The sequence below is a fragment of the Aquarana catesbeiana genome, linkage group LG01 (genome assembly GCF_042186555.1).
Source record: "Aquarana catesbeiana isolate 2022-GZ linkage group LG01, ASM4218655v1, whole genome shotgun sequence".
Taxonomy (NCBI): domain Eukaryota; kingdom Metazoa; phylum Chordata; class Amphibia; order Anura; family Ranidae; genus Aquarana; species Aquarana catesbeiana.
In genome coordinates this window covers 243,132,991-243,152,404 of record NC_133324.1, presented here as the reverse complement: position 1 = coordinate 243,152,404, position 19,414 = coordinate 243,132,991, and the positions used below count along the sequence as shown (strand labels likewise).

General features: G+C 43.1%; 1 protein-coding gene across 1 annotated transcript; it reads right to left on the bottom strand.

The window, feature by feature from the left end:
- Positions 1 to 1,538: 1,538 nt before the first annotated feature.
- On the bottom strand, positions 1,539 to 19,049 carry B3GNT4 (UDP-GlcNAc:betaGal beta-1,3-N-acetylglucosaminyltransferase 4). The gene is made up of 2 exons (XM_073627012.1): positions 18,522 to 19,049; positions 1,539 to 5,279 (listed from the first exon to the last, which is right to left on the bottom strand). The coding sequence occupies exon 2, from the start codon at positions 5,254 to 5,256 to the stop codon at positions 4,162 to 4,164; it is 1,095 nt and encodes a 364-aa protein (XP_073483113.1). The 5' UTR covers positions 5,257 to 5,279; positions 18,522 to 19,049; the 3' UTR covers positions 1,539 to 4,161.
- Between the last annotated feature and the right edge of the window lie 365 nt (positions 19,050 to 19,414).

Genomic DNA, 19,414 nt, shown 5'->3' with positions numbered 1-19,414 from the left:
CGCACCCACAGGTGGTTTCCTAAAGCTTGACAGTCTGGTATCTGAAGAAAAGATACTAAGGGCCCAGGGGTTCTCTGACAAAGTAGTCAAGAACTTTGTAAAATTGCAGAAAACCAGTCACTAGAGCCATATATTCCAAGGTCTGGAAGAAATTTAACTCATGGTTATCTGAAAAATCAAAGATTCAATCATGATGTTCCTTCAATTTTGGAATTTTTTCAAGAGGGTGTCGACAAAGGTCGTTCAGTTAGTACTTTAAAAAAGGTACAGGTGGCAGCTATCAGTGTTTTTCTCCAATTTTCTCTCTTGGAAAATCCCACTATAGCTAGATTCTTTAAATCAATTTCTAGGTCAAGGCCAGTAGTGGTTAGAAGTTTTCCAACCTGGGACCTGTCCCTGGTGCTTCAAACACTGGTAGAATTCCCTTTTGAGCCCATAGAGGATATTTCAGTTAAGTTACTTACCTTAAAACATTTTTCCTTGTGGCAATTACCTCAGCTCCTAGGGTAAGTGAGTTACAGGCCCTATCAGTGAAGGAGCCTTTCCTCACAATTTTTGAGGATCGGGTTGTTTTGAAAACTGATCCAGGATTTCTGCCTGAAGTGGCCAGTACATTCCACAGATCCCTGGACATCGTACCGAGAACCATTTGTAGTTTGCCAAAGGGCGACCAAGAAAGAAAATTTAGGTTTTTAGACGTGAGAAGAATTCTTCTCGTCTACCTTGAGGTCACCAAGACCTTTAGAAAAACAGACGCCTCGTTTGTCCTCTTTTCAGGAGCACACAAGGGAAAGAGTGCATCTAAAGCCACCTTGGCTAGATGGATAAAGCAAGCTACTTCTGAAACTTACAAAATTAGGGAAGTTCCTCCTCCTTTTGTCACTGTGCACTCAACAAGAGCCTTGTCTGCGTCTTGGGCTGAGGGGGCTGGAGCCTCACCGGAACAAATTTGCAGGGCTGCCACATGGTCCAGTTTTTCGACCTTCATTAAACATTATCGCCTGGATCTCCTATCTGCTCAGGAGCAGGCATTTGGTCTTAAGGTCCTTCAGGCAGTTGTCTCTCCCTAGACTGGTAAGTTCTGGCTCATTGTCTCATGGCTGTCCTGGAAGATGCGAAGAGAAAAGCTGAATTAGACTTACCGGTAACTCCTTTTCTGAGAGTCTTCCAGGACAGCCACATTCCCACCCGGCTTTGTCTTGAAGTTATGTGTATTATGCATATGTTTTACAGGGACGTCCCACGGTTCTCGAGAATACTGACATGAGGCCTGGAGGACCGCCATTTTATCTGGTGGGGGTTAACGTGTTTCCTGTCCTGGTAGGAGGAGCCTTAGGTCTCATGGCTGTCCTGGAAGACTCTCAGAAAAGGAGTTACCAGTAAGTCTAACTCAGCTACTGGGAACTTGCTTGCTTATATTCTAATATATATATATATATATATATATATATATATATATATATATATATATATATATATATATATATATATATATATATATATATATTTTACACACATACACACACACACACACACACACACACACACACACACATTTTTTTTCACTGTGGACTAGCTGAAAATAAGTTTGGATTGTGTGTGTGTGTGTGTGTATTTTAATTTTATTTTTCCTCACTGTGGACTTGCTAAAATTAAGAATTTTTGATCTTTACTTCAATTGTTTTATATTTCTTTCACTGTGCACTTGCTTAACAAGTATTTAATTTATATATTTTTTACCACTTATATTATTTGTTTGGGAATTCAAGTTGATCCAACATTAATTTGCGCATTGCCCACGGCAATTATACATATTTTTTCACCTGAGAGTGATATACCACACAGCACTGCATTTGTTTATTTTTAATATGAATTTTTGACTGTAGGTGAGAATTGTCAGTAGGCAAACTCACATTTGTTAAAAAATGGATTCAATTTTATTCACGTTGATAATATTAAAATGGTTTTACCAAAAACCAAGATATGGACTTCTAAGAATGTTTTATTTGACTGAAAGAAGCTGGTTTAGCCTTGGTAAGATTACAGCTGACATGATGCTATAGTTAATGAATTTCACATAGCCACAACATTAATATTATTCTTAGGCTGTCCTTGTATTCAATTAGAGTTCCATTGACTAAATGCAGCTCTGTTAAAATTAAATAAGTCTTATTCATCAGCATGTCGGAGTGAAGAACTGCCTTTGCAACCATATTCTCCTGTGCATTCTTTCATAATGTATTGGCAAATGAAAGGCAGAATCTAGTTGTTTTAGGCACCCAAATAAGATCTTCTACAAGCTCTCTGATAGTCTGGTGTGTTTTGGCAACCTTTAAAATATATTTTTCAAAGACTCTTTAAAAGGCACTTTGGCCTGGCAAGGACTGCTAGACTTTTCGTGTATGGGATGCCAGCAATCAGAAAGACTAAGCGATCATCACATGGTAAAGATGCAGCAGGTTGAAAAATCTCCATTGCTGTCCAATTACTGTCTCCTTGGTGAACAGGTATAAGCTGAAAACACATTTTAGTGGGCAAATAAAACTCACGTGGAAGTGAACAGATACCCACATGTGGGCGTTTTTAGACTTTTAGCCAGACAGGTGCCTCGTCTGCCAAAAAAGTAAATTTCCAGGTGGAGTCATAATTGGTAATTGTCGTCTTGGCACTAGGGACTTTTCTTTTTAACTCCTCAGAGAAAATGGACCAAAACACTTACTAATGGATTCAAACTTGTAGAAAAAGAGATATGCTACAATGCTGTCACATGTGGGTTTTTTTTTTTTTGTTTTGCTCATCTGACAACATGTTGGTGGTTGACACTATAATAAGGTAAAAATTTAATGAAGGATCCAATGGTTTTGAAATGAACAATCAAACCCCAAACCCCTCAAAACCAGATATGTTCTCTTGTAAGGTTTAACTAAATGCCATCCACATGGTTGATCTGCCATAAAGTCCACCATATGTCAAAATATGTGGTTATGGCCACTAGTTTAACTGGTTTGTTAACCGGTTCCCGACCGGCGCACGCCGATGTATGTCGGCAGAATGGCACAGCTGGGCAAATGGGCGTACCTATACGTCCCTTTGAATTTGCTGCCTTGCCATTGCGGGCGTGCTGGCCGGGAGCTCCGTGAGTCGGGTCGCGGGTCCCGCGGACTCGATCGCCGTGGGGATACCCGCGAGCGCCTCATGGAGAGGACGAACAGGGAGATGCTATTGTAAACAAGCATCTCCCCGTTCTGCCTAGTGACAGTGTCACTGATCTCTGCTCCCTGTGATCGGGTACAGAGATCAGTGACATGTCACACGTAGCCATGCCCCCCCCCACAGTTAGTAACACTCCCCAGGACATACATAACCCCTCGCTAGCCCCCTAGTGGTTAACCCCTTCACTGCCAGTGTCATTTACACAGGAATCAGTGCATTTGTATAGCACTGATTGCTGTATAAATGACAATGGTCCCAAAAATGTGTAAAAAATGTCCAATGTGTCCACCATAATGTCGCAGTCACAATAAAAATCGCCGCCATTACTAGTAAAAAAAAAAATTTAATAATAAAAATGTCATAAAACTATCCCCTATTTTGTAGACGCTATAACTTTTGCGCAAACCAATCAATAAACGCTTATTGAGATTTTTTTTTACCAAAAATATGTAGAAGAATACGTATCGGCCTAAACTGAAGGAAAAAAATGTTTTCTTAAATATTTTTTGGGGATATTTATTATAGCAAAAAGTAAAAAATAATGCATTTTTTTTCAAAATTGTCGCAATTTTTTGTTTATAGCGCAAAAAATAAAAACCGCAGAGGTGATCAAATACCACCAAAAGAAAGCTCTATTTGTGGGAAAAAAAGGATGTCAAGTTTGTTTGGGAGCCACGTCGCACGACCGCGCAATTGTCAGTTAAATTGACGCAGTGCCGAATCGCAAAAAGTGCTCGGGTCAGGAAGGGGGTAAATTCTTCTGGGGCTGAAGTGGTTAATTGGCTACATATAATTTACTTCTCCAATTACCCCTCTCTGTTGTCTGCCTGTTGCCTATGCAATCCTGGCAAATTTAATTTAAAATGCTGTAGATATTTAGAAGGCATTTGTTCTTTTTCTTGCCCAACCCATTACCCATTTTAAAAGAAAATATACATTTGCATGTAATTATAGAGTTCTCTTTGACTGTGCACATTGCATTCCTCTGTCATTCACCAAAGACCACATAATCCATGTCTCAGTAGGGTTCAGCTTGTGCACTATCATGAGCCCTTTATACAAACACGGATCAAATGGGTTGACTGGTTTACGGATGCCAAAAGTTTTAAACCCTGCATGAAACTGTGGTGTTACATTCATTTTTTCAAGGCACATCCCAACAAACACATCATCAATGGGAAACAGTTCCATTGTTTCAGCTATGCCGAGAAGGTGTTGAGTAGTCTTTCTGGACATTACATAGCCACCTCCACCTGCATATAAAGGGTAGTGACTCCCATTGTACATTTCATGTGGAATAAAATATTTCACTTTTGTGTTCCTGATAGGGATGGCCTTGCTGATTACATCCCCAACAAAAAGTTCACTCTCAGGATCCATTTCATCAAGAAACTCCAAAATGTTGTATGTATTAATGAAGACATCATCATCACCCTTCAGGACAAACCTGGCATGTGAACAGCTATTCGTGAACCACCTCAAAAAATGGAGCTCCTTTAGTGTGAGGTTAAAAAAATGGTCAATAAAATCCCACTGGACAATGTCATTAAACTCCTTGTGTTCATAAGAAAGCAACTGGTCAAGTGACTGAGCTGGTATACTGGATTCTGTCTTTCCAAGCAAAAACACCAGCTTAATTTTATGGTTGTGAAAATCTTGCCTTTTCCCCCAGGTATTTCTTATGGCAATCCGTCTGTCTATATTGATTGGAAGAGATTTAATGGCCAACAATAAGAAAGTATCTTTCTCACATTCCTTGGGGTTGAGCAGTGTTGAAAAGTTTCGACAGTGTTTGTACATTAAGAACAAGCGATGAGGTTCTGGGAAGGAAGAAGAGTAGTTGAGAGTAGATAGATCTGGATAACACTGGATGGGTTTCGTCTTTGCAGGAGCCCAGAAGATAAATTCTTGCCTTTGTGCTTCTCTTTTGTCAGGGGAAACAGACTTTAACGTTGATTTTGTTTCTTTGTTAAAGTAGATGAAAAGCCAAAAAACAGACAAGGATAATGTGTAGAGGATAAGACTACGCAGTCGTAGAAACATCTCTGCAAGAGATTGGGCCTATTCTGCAAGAGGCAATACAAAAAAAGAAAAAAAAAAAAAAAAAAAGAGAGAGAGAGAATATGAGCCAGCATAAAATAAAAAAGCTAAAAGAGTAAAGTCACCAAGGGCAAGATCTGTCAAATGGGGTTCCCAGGCTTCCATTAAACACCTGCTATACCACCCTAGAACTCCAGTTAACAGACAAGTACTGACTTTCTAGCATCAACTATGTAATATTAATTTATCGATATATAAATGTTGCATAATGTAACATTATTTATAATGATGCTTTTTTTACTCTAAAATAAATATGACTTGATGTTTAAAACAATTTTGTTAATTTTCTCACTGAGACATTACCATTACTATTAGATCAAATTAAAAAGCACCTTGTTTTGCCACTTTGGAAAGCTATAATGAAATTGCCATTGTTTATTCCAGATCTGTTATATAGAAAATGTGAAAGAATTCAAAACAAGCTGAATATTAAACATGACATTTAAATGTATATTGTAATTTCAGTATAAGGCCTCAGTCTCTAGGTTGTTTTTTTTTTAGTTATTATGAAAAAAAAAAAAATGACTAAACTGTCACACGCACATCTATTGCTCTACCATTTTATTAGTTCTTCCTTGTTCTGCCAAATAAGTGTGCTTTTCTGTTACAGAATATGCTATGAAATACTACCAGTGTAAATTCAAATACACATCTGAGTGTACACTTTATGAAAACTGGAGCAAAGAACTGCAAAACATTTACCCACATCAATCTGATTCCTGATTTCAGTTCCATAGATGCAGGTTACAGAATAGAAGATGAGACCTGATTTTTTATATAGAAAACCATTTATCATTTTCCTTCCACTTCATAATTATGTGCCACTTTGTGTTGGTCTATCACATAAAATCCTAATAAAATACAGTTATGTTTTTGGTTGTAACATGACAAAATGTGGAAAATTTCAAGGGTTACGAATACTTTTTCAAGGCACTGTATATCTTTATTATGATGCCTTGACTTCAACTGTATCCTGTATAAAGGTAATGAGTGAAGGGGATTTCCTGCTTCCTCTCATCAGTACTGGAGGGTTGTTGCAATTATTCAGCCTCCCACTCACATGGATCTTGAATTACCTCCCCCTTCTCAGTTATAATCAGAAGTGTTCTCTCCTCATGTGTGGTCCTTCTTTCCCCTTCAGTTTCCATCCTCAGTATTGGGCTCCTCCCAGCTCCATTCTCCTGTCTGTCCACTAATCCCCTCCCCCGCCCTTCTCTGATCTTCAGCCATGTTTCCCTGGGGAATTCTTCTCCACCTCAGGAGTCTCATTTTGCCCTTCCCATTCTCTGATCTATTCATTATCAATCATTTTCTCTCTCATTCTCCCCACCTCAATAGCTCTCCGCTTTTGTAGCTGTTCTGCTCTCTCCTCAACGTTCACAGTACTTCCTCTTCTGTGTCTGCTTTTTCTTCCAATGGTATCGCTCCAATGAACTCTGTGTATCTTCTGCCAAATGTGTCTGTACCTTCTTTTTCTTCTGCCAAATGCATCCCCGTTTTGCACCCTATGTTCCTTCTGCCAAATGTATCCCTATTCTCTACCTTTCGCTTTAAACTTTCCAAAGGTTCTCAGTGATTCCCATCTATCCCTTATCACCTCAACTGATGCCACTCTTCTGTTTCACCTCAGGTATAATAACAATGGGTCCTTTGACCCAGAATTTTATTATATGAGGTTGCAGCAGACAAGGGGACATGCATAACATGTCCTACCACAATTCATTCAAGTGAGCAACACTCTAAATAACTTCTATATCCACCATAATGATGGCAGGCTCCTGACATTTCATTAAAAAGACAGAGCTCTATTAGTGCCAAGCCCTGACCCTTCCATAGCACTGCCCTATGTACTTCAGGAGCTGCCCTTGGTATAAAAAGCTATACTTTCTGCCCACCAGCGAGAAGCACAGCAGTTCATATATGCCTTGGTGCACCTACTCGTATCCACTATACCCCAATCATATCTGTGATCTACTCTCTCTGCCCTCTCCTGTCTGTGGCCTCACGTAATGTGCTCTTGCATCAGCTCTGCTTGAAACCCCCTCACTAAGGCTGTGCACACTGTGCAAAAATGTAAATCTTCTTTTATTCAGAAATCATATGGTATAGAAAGTTCCCACATATTTTACTCTGATCCACTGGGTTGAAGCATGTATGGTATCATAAACATTAATTTCTTTGCTTCTAGTCAGTTTTACCTCATTCCATAGAATACTGAAAAAGTATGTAATTATCAAAAACATTTGAATGATGTTATTATAGGTAACCAGTCGTTGTGGTCATGTACAGTGCCTTGCAAATGTATTCACCCCCCTTGGCATTTTTGGTGTTTTGTTGTCTCACAACCTGGAATTAACATGGATTGTTTGAGGATTTGCATCATTTAATTTACAGAACATGCCCACTACTTTGAAGATGTTTTTTTTTTTATTGTGAAGCAAACAACGAATAGGACAAAATAACAGAAAAAGTCAACGTGCATAACTATTCATCCCCCTAAAGTCAGTACTATGTAGAGCCACCTTTTGCAGCTAACACAGCTCCAAGTCGCTTTGGTTAAGTCTCTATGAGCTTGCCACACCTTACCACTGGGATTTTTGCCCATTCCTCCTGGCAAAACTGCTTCAGCTCCTTAAAGTTGAATGGTTTGCGCTTGTGAACAGCAATCTTTAAGTCTGACCACAGATTTTCTATTGGATTGAGGTCTGGGCCTTGACTAGGCCATTCCAACACATTTACATGTTTCCCCTTAAACCATTCAAGTGTTGCTTTAGCAGTGTGTTTGGGGTCATTGTCCTGCTGGAAGGTGAGCCTCCGTCCTAGCCTCAAATCACACACAGAGTGGTACAGGTTTTGCTCAAGAATATCCCTGTATTTAGCACCATCCATCTTTCCCTCAACTCTGACCAGTTTCCCAGTCCCGACTGCTGAAAAACATCCCCACAGCATGATGCAGCCACCACCACGTTTCACTGTGGGGATGGTGATCTTTGGGTGATGTGTTGGGTTTGCGCCAGACATAGCGTTTTCTTTGATAGCCAAAAAGTTACATTTTAGTGTCATCAGACCAGAGCACCTTCCTCCATACATTTTGGGAGTCTCCCACATGCCTTTTCTCAAACTCAAAATGTGGCATTTTGTTTTTTGCTGAAAGTAATGGCTTTCTTCTGGCCACTGTGCCATAAAGCCCAACTCTATGGAGTGTATGGCTTATTGTCGTCCTATGTACAGATACTCCAGTCTCTGCTGTGGAACTCTGCAGCTTCTCCAGGCTTACCTTAGGTCTCTGTGCTGCCTCTCTCATTAATGCCCTCCTTGCCCTGTCCATGAGTTTTGGTGTGCGGCCGTCTCTTGGCAGGTTTGCTGTTGTGCCATGTTCTTTTCATTTGGTTATGATAGATTTGATGGTGCTTCTAGGGATCATCAAAGATCTGGATATTTTTTTTTATAACCCAACCCTGACTTGTACTTCTCAACAACATTGTCTCTTACTTGTTTGGAGAGTTCCTTGGTTTTCATGGCGGTGTTTGGTTAGTGGTGCCTCTTGCTTAGGTGTTGCAGGCTCTGGGGCCTTTCAAAAAGGTGTGTATATGTAATGACAGATCATGTGACACTTAGATTGCACACAAGTGGACATCATTTCACGAATTATGTGACTTTTGAAGGTAACTGATTGCACCAGAGCTTTTTATGGGCTTCATAACAAAGGGGGTGAATACATACGCACATGCCAATTAACAGTTTATTTCTGAAAAATAGTTTTAGGTATATATGTTTCTAAGTTTACTTCACCAACTTAGACTATTGTGGTCTGATCCATCACATAAAATTCAGATTAAAAAACATTAAACAAAAGGCTGTAATGTAACAAAATGGGTTTAAAGCCAAGGGGGTGAATACTTTTGCAAGGCATTGTACACTGCTGGCTACACATCCCATAGTCCCTAGTCCATCTCAGAAGCGAGCTAGAGAGGTTGGCTACATTCCTACATACAGTGGGACCATGGAGAAAGAACGTATCCATCCTCCATCAGGAAGCTAATTCACAGCAGCAAAAAAAAAACAAAAAACAATTTGGAGATTTGGTGGAGGCTGAGAATAATAGAAGATACACTTTGAATGAAGAATCTGTCCCTGCTAGAGTTATTCAAAATAAACTTACTATCTTATTATCATGCAGCCACAATCTAAGAAAGATGACAAATATTCAAAATATTCTTCTTTAGAAGAGTGACAATAGTAGACAGCTTATAGATGGGCTCTCCCCCTCTGGTACTGTAAGTGCTTGGTGGTTCCCCTGGATATCTACAGATAGCTTGATGTTACCTTTTGCCATCTCTAGAAACGTCTTGCATTTAGAGTTTATCTTCTTCACCGAGATACTTTCCTTAGGTTTCATATCGAAATGCTGGGAAAGGGGGATGCAAGATTTCTAAAAACAACACCGGGAGTTATAACAACACTAGGACACAATTGTAGGCAAACAAACCCACTTAACACTCACTTTCCACAAGTGCAATGACATGAGACTACAGATAAGTAAAATATGACCTTTTCCCACTGGAGTTAATTACAGTTATATGAGTCAAAATAGTAAATAGTTCTCAATTTTTTTTCCACTTTAAAATAGTTGTAAAAGCTTTTTGTGGTAAAATAATAAACATATTATGCTTACCTGCTTCTATTGCACAGAGCGGCCCCAAAACCACCTCTTCTGGGGTCCCCCACCAGTGCTCCGGCTCCTACTTTTCTTTGTGCGTCCCCCACCTGCTGGCTTGATACGGAACTGGGCTGTGTGCATCTATTGGCCCACACAGTGTGGCTCAGCCCCACCCCCTGTTCCCAGGAATTGATTGACTGCAGCAGGAGCCAATGGCTCCCATTGCTGCCTCTGTGAGCAGAGAGAGAGGAGATAGCCACTACGGACAGGCACAGTGCTGGATCGAGATAGGATTCAGGTAAGTATACAGGCAGATGAGGGAGCAATACAAATACTGGGACATTTCCTGCATTAAAGTGGCGTTCCACCCAAAAGTGGAACCTCCACTTATCTGTTCCCCCCCTCCGGTGCCACATTTGGCGGTTTTCGGAGGGGGGGGGTACCTCTTTTTGAGTTCAGCCCTCCTCCTTCCTCCACCGGGCCAGTTAGAAAGCACAGAGCGCTTTGCGCATGCGCAGTAGTGAACCGGCTGTGAAGCCGAAAGGCTTCACTGCCAGTATCCTTTACCATGAAAGGGAGTGTCTGCACCTGAGAAGAGATGCTGAAAATCGGCTGGGGTGGGAATCCTGGACAGCTAAGTGTCATAATATTAAAAGTCAGCAGCTTCAATATTTGTAGCTGCTGACTTTCAATTTTTTTATGGGGGGGGTCCTCTTTAAGGTAAAAAATGTACCTTTACAACCACTTTAACTTTTTGCTATAGAACATAGTGCAGTGATGAACGGCTAATTTACAAAAATGCATTTTTTTTTTTTTAATATATTTGGCATATTTTCTATATTTATTTTTAACACACTAATTATATTGTATATCTGGGTGGACTTTTGAACAGACTTAGGTCTGCTTTCTGAAGCTATGGCCTGTTCTAACAGGACAACTTGTGGGGTGACAGGTTATGCTTGTTTTGTGGGGTTTTTTTGTGCTAGGGAGGGGGCAGTTTGTTTGTTCAGCTATACCTCTTCCCATACTGCATCCTGGTGCCGGCTCTTTCCCAGGTACAGGATGCACATGTACCCAGCCATCCACATGACGTAAAAGAAAACGCGATTCATCAGACCAGGCCATCTTCCTCCACTGATGCAGTTCTGATGCTCACTTGGCAGTGGTAGTTGCTTTTGGCTGTGGACACAGGTCAGTGTGGGTATCCTGGTCGGTCTGCAGCTACGCAGCCCTATACACAACAAACTGCAATGTACTATGTGTTCTGACACCTTATTCCAGAACCAGCATTAATTTTTCAGCAATTTGAGCTACAGTATATATACCCACACAAACAAACATGTATAATCATATGCATTATACACGTTTTACCTAAATTTTGACCCGTAAATTGGCCTATCAGAATACCAATCTTTTAGCTGCATTGTGGTCAGTGGTTGGAACCCCTATGGCTGCATGATCCTTATTTTTGTGAGTGTTTTGGTGTCACACACAAGATAACGACTGCTTGGTTTAACCAGGGCTGGTGCAAGGATTTTTGACACCCTAGGCGAAACCTCATTTTGCCGCCCCCCCCCCCCATTGGCTCTGCCCCTGACTCCACCCCCTTTGCCCTGCCTATATTACATGCAACACATGTGACTTACCTGATCATTACACTAACCTACCTGACACTAACGTCCCGTACACACGGTCGGACTTTGTTCGGACATTCCGACAACAAAATCCTAGGATTTTTTCTGACGGATGTTGGCTCAAACTTGTCTTGCATACACACGGTCACACAAAGTTGTCGGAAAATCCGATCGTTCTGAACGTGGTGACGTAAAACACGTACGTCTGGACTATAAACGGGGCAGTGGCCAATAGCTTTCATCTCTTTATTTATTCTGAGCATGCGTGGCACTTTGTCCGTCGGATTTGTGTACACACGATCGGAATTTCCGACAACGGATTTTGTTGTCGGAAAATTTTATATCCTGCGCTCAAACTTTGTGTGTCGGAAAATCCGATGGAAAATGTGTGATGGAGCCTACACACGGTCGGAATTTCCGACAACAAGGTCCTATCACACATTTTCCGTCGGAAAATCCGACCGTGTGTACGGGGCATTACACTGACACCTACCTGATCATTACACCTACCTGACACATACACTGACCTACCTGACTACTACACTGACCACTACACTGATCTTCCTGACCATTACACTGACCTACCTGACACACACACTGACCTAACTGACCACTACACTGACCCCTACACTAACCCTGGGATGCCATTAAAGTTTATGTGCATGTAAAGGCAGGCGTCCAGGGCCGTCTTTAAGGCAGGGCAAAAGGTCATTGTTGTGGGGCCCAAAGCAGCTGCCTCATACTTGCCAACAATCCCAGTTTAAATTCCCTTGTCCCTTGAAGTTTTAGACCCTTGCTGTGTCCTGATATCTCAGTGTGAAGTGCTGCTACTAATGCTGCCCAGCTCTGCCCTATTGTTGTGTACAGATGGCTCACCTGCAGACCCTGTGTTTACATGGAAATAACCGGCATTCATATGTAAATAGCAGCAGCATTCATATTTAAATAGACACATCTGGCTGCATAGATGTAAATAAAGGTGGCATTCATATGTATATCATGCCCACTGCAGTGAGGAGATGATGTGCTGTAACCTCTAGCAACCAATCAGTGAGCAGTTTTACTGTACAGTAATCTCTAGCAACCAATCAACAAGCAGAAATCATGTGCTGTAACATCTAGCAACTAATCAGTGAGCCGTAATACGTGATGTAACCTGTAGCAACCAGTCAGTAAGGGTAATAATACACTGTAACCTCTGGCAACCAATCGCAATCGCTTCCTGATCTGATTTTAAGTCTAGTTGCTATTTATTGTATGTCTCAGAGCAGGTGGAGAGCGAAAGTGTATGGGGGGGGGGGGGGCCAATCAATATTAACGATGGCCCAGCAGGCGTCCCAATACTTTTGGTAATATAGTGTACTTCAGGCCCTTGCCCTCTGCACATTACATATATCTGACCCCTGCTCTATGTACATGACATGCTCCTGACACCTGCACTCTTTACATTATATACACTGGATCCTTGCACTCTGCACATTACATACACCTGACTTCTGCTCTATGTATACAGCATACTTCTGGCACCGCACTCTTTACATACACCGACCGGATCCCTGCACTCTGCACATTACATATCCCTGACCCCTGCACTATGTACTGTATATTACACACACCTGCACTCTCTGTGTTACCCACTGCTGACCCTTGTACTCTGTACATTACATACTTCTGATCGCTGCACTTTGTACGTAGGCTCAAATTTTAAGCCCCTCTCACTATTAGCACAATTTTGCTGTACTCACGGTTCACCACAGTATGCCACCTTTTTCTTTTCCTCTGGGTGCAAGGGGGCCTGTTACGTAGTCTGTATGGAGCCCCATGATTTCTTTTGGTGGCCCTGGTGGCACCTGGGCAGTGGATTACAGCAGGACAACACTGGATTTATTGGACAATTAAGTATGTGATTCAAGGACATTCTACCCTAACAGGTAAAGGGGATTAAAAATCAGGATGGGGGAGTGAAGTTCCTCTTGAAGAGGTGGCTTGGATAGGCTACAAAACATTTTAAACATTACAGAACAAGTCTAATTGAAATGTGACTACTACTAGTGATGCAGCTCAATGCAGCCTAACCACTTGCTGTCCGTGCTATAGTCGAAAGATGGCTACAGCATGGGCTTAAATTGCGGGCAGGCATCCATAGATGTCCTCCCGCTTCCTGCGCGCCCCCTGAGGCACGTGGGCGGCACGCTCTGTGATCGCCGAGTCCGTGAGACTCGGCTGATCATAGATCGGGTAAAGGGCCAATCACAGTAGGCCCTTTACCATGTGATCAGCTCTCTGCCAATGACAGCTGATCATGGAAATAAACAGATGCCGGTTATCGTTTTTATTTCCCTTCACGCTATCAGCGCGAAGAAAAGAAAAAATGCGGCTTTGATTAGAGGAACAACGGTCCCCTTAGTGCCTGAATGTGCTGCAAATCAGTGCCATCAGCGCCCACCAGTGCCACTCATCAGTGCCTCATCATCAGTGCAGTCTTATCAGTGCCGCCTCATCAGTGCACATCAGTGAAGGAGAGAAATTGCTATAACAAAATCAGAAAAACAGTTTTTTTTTTAAATTTGTTTTTTTTTTATTTTTTTTTTTTTTCAAAATTTTCGGTCTTTTTTTTGGGTTTAGCAAAAAATAAAAAAACCCAGAAGTGATTAAATACTACCAAAAGAAAGCTCTATTTGTGTGAAAAAAATTATAAAAATGTTATATGGGTACAGTGTTGCATGCCTGCACAATTGTCATTCAAAGAGTGACAGCGCTGAAAGCTGAAAATTGGCCTGGGCAGGAAGGGGGTATAAGTGCCCCGTAAGCAAGTGGTTAAAGGATAAGTATGGTCACAGCTCTTTTGGCCATACTTCTCCTGTGGGTCACAGGAGTGCACTCAGTTCTGCACACCTATCACCCTTATTCAGCTGGCAGAGAGATAAAGTCTGCTGTCGGATGACATCATTCAGCCGGTCAAGGCTCTACAGGATTCCGACAATAATGTCAGGATCCGCCCAGATGGCAGAGTGGCAGCTGGTTTAGCCTCTCAGCGCATCATTGTAAGCCTGAGCCAGCCATTCCTGCCCCTTCCACAACCCAGCATCCCAGTGAGCGCTGGAGAGGCAGAGCAGAGAGCTGATGACTAAACCCTAGTACACACACACCACAATTTTTTTTAGTTCAACCCAGTGGTGTACAGCTGTGGTCAGAGCCACTGTTGGCTGCTGGTTTTCCAGCATGCTCGTCTGACAGAAGTCATACACACTGGCCGAATGTCGGACGTTTTTTATTGAACCAGCCAATATCGCTCTTCATTTGGCCTGTGTGTACTAGGCTTGCCAGTCATTGCTCTGTGCTCAGGGCAGACCCGATCACCAGGGTTTGATTTCTCAGTTCTTGGTGTAGAGTTGGCAGGGGACAGCTGCAGGGTCGGATGGATGTTGCTGCTGCATAGGAGAATATGATTGTTTTTTTAAACCCCAAACTCTTTTAAGGGATGTGATGGAAGGAGCTCTAAAATAAAGTACAGAATTTAGAACCAACAGCAAACTTATCCCAGTGGCAGCTGGTGCTAAAAAACTTTTTTTGAGTGGAGGGGGCAAACAAACCCACCGCTCCCCCCCCCCCCCCCCCGGGCCACACTCGCCCCTCCACCGATGTGGCTTCCCCGGCAACTCCTCCCGGCCCTGTCTGGCCAGGAGGAGAAGCTGGAAACCAATAGCGAATATTGATTCACTAGTGTCACAAGTGGGTGCACTGCGCCGCAAGCCCAACCTATTTATTATTTATTTATTTCAGGTACTTATATAGCGCCATCAATTTACGCAGGGCTTTTACATATACATTGTACATTTACATCAGTCCCTACCCTCAAGGAGCTTACAATCTAAGGTCCCTAACTCACATTCATATACAGGAGCCAATTTAGACAGGATCCAATTAACCTACCTTTTTCAACCCAATTATAGCCTCAGGATCTAACCATCTACTTGGGAACAAAAAACAAAAAAAAAAAACCTCATAGAAAGCTATGAGTTTGGCGTCCCGCATGCAAAACCAGGGGGGCAGCACCCCTGAGCCCCTTATGAACTGGTCGCTGCTGAACTATACATCATTTTAACATGCTTGGGAAAATGATGGTTGTCATTACCTTTACATATATACAAACAGTATCTCACAAAAGTGTGTACACCCCTCACAGATTTAAAAAAAAAAAATGTATTCCATCTTTTCATGTGACAACACTGAAGAAATGACACTTTGCTAAAATGTGAAGTAGTGAGTGTACGGCTTGTATAACAGTGTAAATTTGCTGTCCCCTCAAAATAAATCAGCACACAGACATTAATGTCTAAACCGCTGGCAACAAAAGTGAGTACACCCCTAAGTGAAAATGTCCAAATTGGGCCCAGTTAGCCATTTTCCCTCCCCGTGTCATGTGACTCGTTAGTGTTACAAGGTCTCAGGTGTGAATGGGGAGCAGGTGTGTTAAATTTGGTGTTATCGCTCTCACTCCCTCATACTGGTCACTGGAAGTTCAACATGGCACCTCATGGCAAAGAACTCTCTGAGGATCTGCAAAAAAGAATTGTTCCTCTACATCAGGCATGTCCAAAGTCTGGCCCATGGGCCAATTGCGGCCAGTGTTCCGGTTTCATATGGCCCCACTGGTAATTTGGAGAGAGATACAGATTATATATATATCTATATATCTATCTAGAGATAGATAGAGATAGAGATATATCTTTTTTGGCCCCCAACGAATCGCCGCACTGGGCCCGTGGATTCGTTGGGGGGCCACAAAAGATATATACCGTATTTATCGTTCCTTGGAGGGGACAGGAAGAGGGCGAGACGAGTGCTGTCAGATTGCATACAGGAGAATCTCCTGTTTAATCTGTGGCCTCTGTAATAGGAAGTCCTGTCTCCTGGGCTGGCATTGGACGACTGTTCTGTCCATCGTAGGAGGCGGGACTTTGAGTAAACAGGAGATTCTCCTGTATGTAATCTGTTGGCGCTCGTCCAGCCCCCTCCCTGTCCCCTCCGAGGCTGCAGATGGGCATGGATCAGGCTGCACTGATAGCATTGGTGAGGCTGCATTCAGAGGCTGCATTTATGGCAATGGTGAGGCTGCAATCATGGCAGTGGTGAATGGTGGTATATCCAAATAACATGCCCGAGTTCATCCTTAGACTCTTCACCACACACAACCACAAAGGCAAGAGAATTCTTGTTGGGCAGTGTATTAGTAAATTTGCATTTAATTTTAATGGTTCAAAGAATGTCAGGTAAAATGTTCGGCCCTCATACATGTTCACTTCATCAAATCTGGCCCTCTTTGAAGAAAGTTTGGACAACCCTGCTCTACATAAAGATGGCCTAGGCTGTAAGAAGATTGCCAAGCCCCTGAAACTGAGCTGCAGCATGGTGGCCAGGACCATACAGCGGTTAACCAGGACAGGTTTCACTCAGAACAGGCCTCACCACGCACCGCATACTAGCTCGTTATGAAATATTTACATAGATCGAAGCCCCTGTATCGCAGCCCGGCCCACGCCGAGGGAGCTGACATTTTGCCCTCTGCATTTCATCTGGGTTCGCGGCTCCGGCGCTGTGAGTGGGAGTCTTCTTCCCGGCAAAGTTCGGCAGCGTCTGCTGAACCTTCAGCCGGGCATTCACAGCGCATGCGCAGCGGACGTCAGCGGCTGCATGCAAAGTGAATATCTCCTAAACCGTACAGGTTTGGGAGATATTAATTTTACCTAGAGGTAAGCCTTATAATAGGCTTACCTCTAGGTAAAAATGACAAATGAGGGTATACAACCACTTTAAGGCAGTGCTGGAAAATAATGGTGACACATTTGGACATTTTCACTTAGGGGTGTACTCACTTGTGTTGCCAGCGGTTTAGACATTAATGGCTGTGTGTTGAGTTATTTTGAGGGAACAGCAAATTTACACTGTTATACAAGCTGTACACCCCAGTGGCGGCCCGTGCACTGTGGGCGCACGGGCGTTGCCCCCTCATCCATGCGCCTGGCCCCTTTCAGGACGCCGGACGTATGGATTCCTATGGCGGGGGCAGTACTTTTTGAAGCACCTGATTAGAGCCATAGGCTCTAACAGGCTTCAAAATAGGGTGGGCTCGGTGTGCAGAGAGTGCGCCCTGATCCCACCCAATTGTGTGATGATAGCAAATTAATTTTCGCTATTTTCAAACTAACCTTCCTCCCCGCCAATCACGAGGCAGGGTGTCAGACCTGTTTCCTGATTGGCCAAAGCGCCAGGCCACCCTATTGGATGCCTGGCGCTTAGGAAGAGGAGCGAAGGACTCGGAGACACGCTGGAGCGCAGGTCGTGGTAAGTGCCACAAATGTCACGCGGGGGAGGGGGGGTGCTGCCAGAGACACAAGCCCTGCGACTGGGGGAGGGGGGGGGTCAGTGGGCACAGTGGCTGCATGTGATGGGTACAAGTGGCTACATTTGATGGGCACAATGGGCTGCATATGATGGGCACAAGGGGCTGCATATGATGGGCACAAGGGGCTGCATTTGATGGGCCCAAGTGGCTGCATATGATGGGCACAGTGAGGCTGCAATTGATGAGGGGGGGGTTCAGTACTTTTCAGTTTGTTTGTGCCCCCCCCAAAAAAAAAAAATGTTTTCAGCACCAGCCGCCATTGGTACACTCACTACTTTACATTGTAGCAAAGTGTCATTTCTTCAGTGTTGTCACATGAAAAGAAAGAATAAAACATTTACAAAAATGTGAGGGGTGTACTCACGTGTATATATATATATATATATATATATATATATATATATATATATATATATATATATATATATCACACCCCTATATGCAATGTGGTCACATGTAATAAATGCTATCAGTGACAGGCAGTAGAACAAGCTGGCTCTCCTCTTACCTAGGTATCAGCAGTCAGGCTCATGACTGTACAGTGGGGACACATACCCCAGATCCTCCAGCCGTCCTCCAGGTAGGTAGGTAGTAGAGTCGGGTCCTTGCTGGCTGATCACACCGATCTTCCCCACATCCACTGAGCTGCTGCTGCAGGTTAATCCCCCGGGGACAGACAGAGGCGAGGCAGGCACATTATAATTGCCATCTCTGTACCGCAGATGACAGGTGGCATCATTAGCTGCTAGTAACCCGTTAGTGGCCGGCACAGGGCAGCGTGTTACCAGTGCAGAGGTCAAGGCATGCCAGGGGGACATTTATTCCAGAGCTGAGCCTTAGCACAGTCATGTCTGCTTTGTCTTCGCCTTTTATAAATGGGGATTTATGATGACCTCCTAGCAACCCAGAGCTGCTCTTGGAATCACAGTCGGCCAGCAGTACAAAGGAGCCCGAGATCGCATTGTGAACGCCGCTGCCTGACTTGCATGCTAAGAGGGGAGGAGGGCGTGTCGATGGCTGCCCCGGCCACGCCCAACCTGTCACACTGTTCTCCGCATCAGAAGGATCCTCTGATACCCCGATCAGAGGATCTGATACCCCGATTACAGCCCTGCCTGCTCGAAATCAGACTTTACTATTCATTGTATGGCTGGGTTCTGTCTGCTGAAGAATCTGTAATGGGAAACTTATCACCACCTAGTCTTATTTTTGTTATTAATATTATTATAAAGTCTTTTTTTGTAGAGCCAACAGTCTATGTAGTGCTTTACAATGTAAAGGGAGATGGCAGGGCTGCTGTTAGAAATCAGGGGGACTCCAGGCGCCCCCCCCCCCCCCCCTTAGAAAATTTCAAAACAATATTTTCGCTAAAAATACACAAAAATCAATATTAGCAGACAA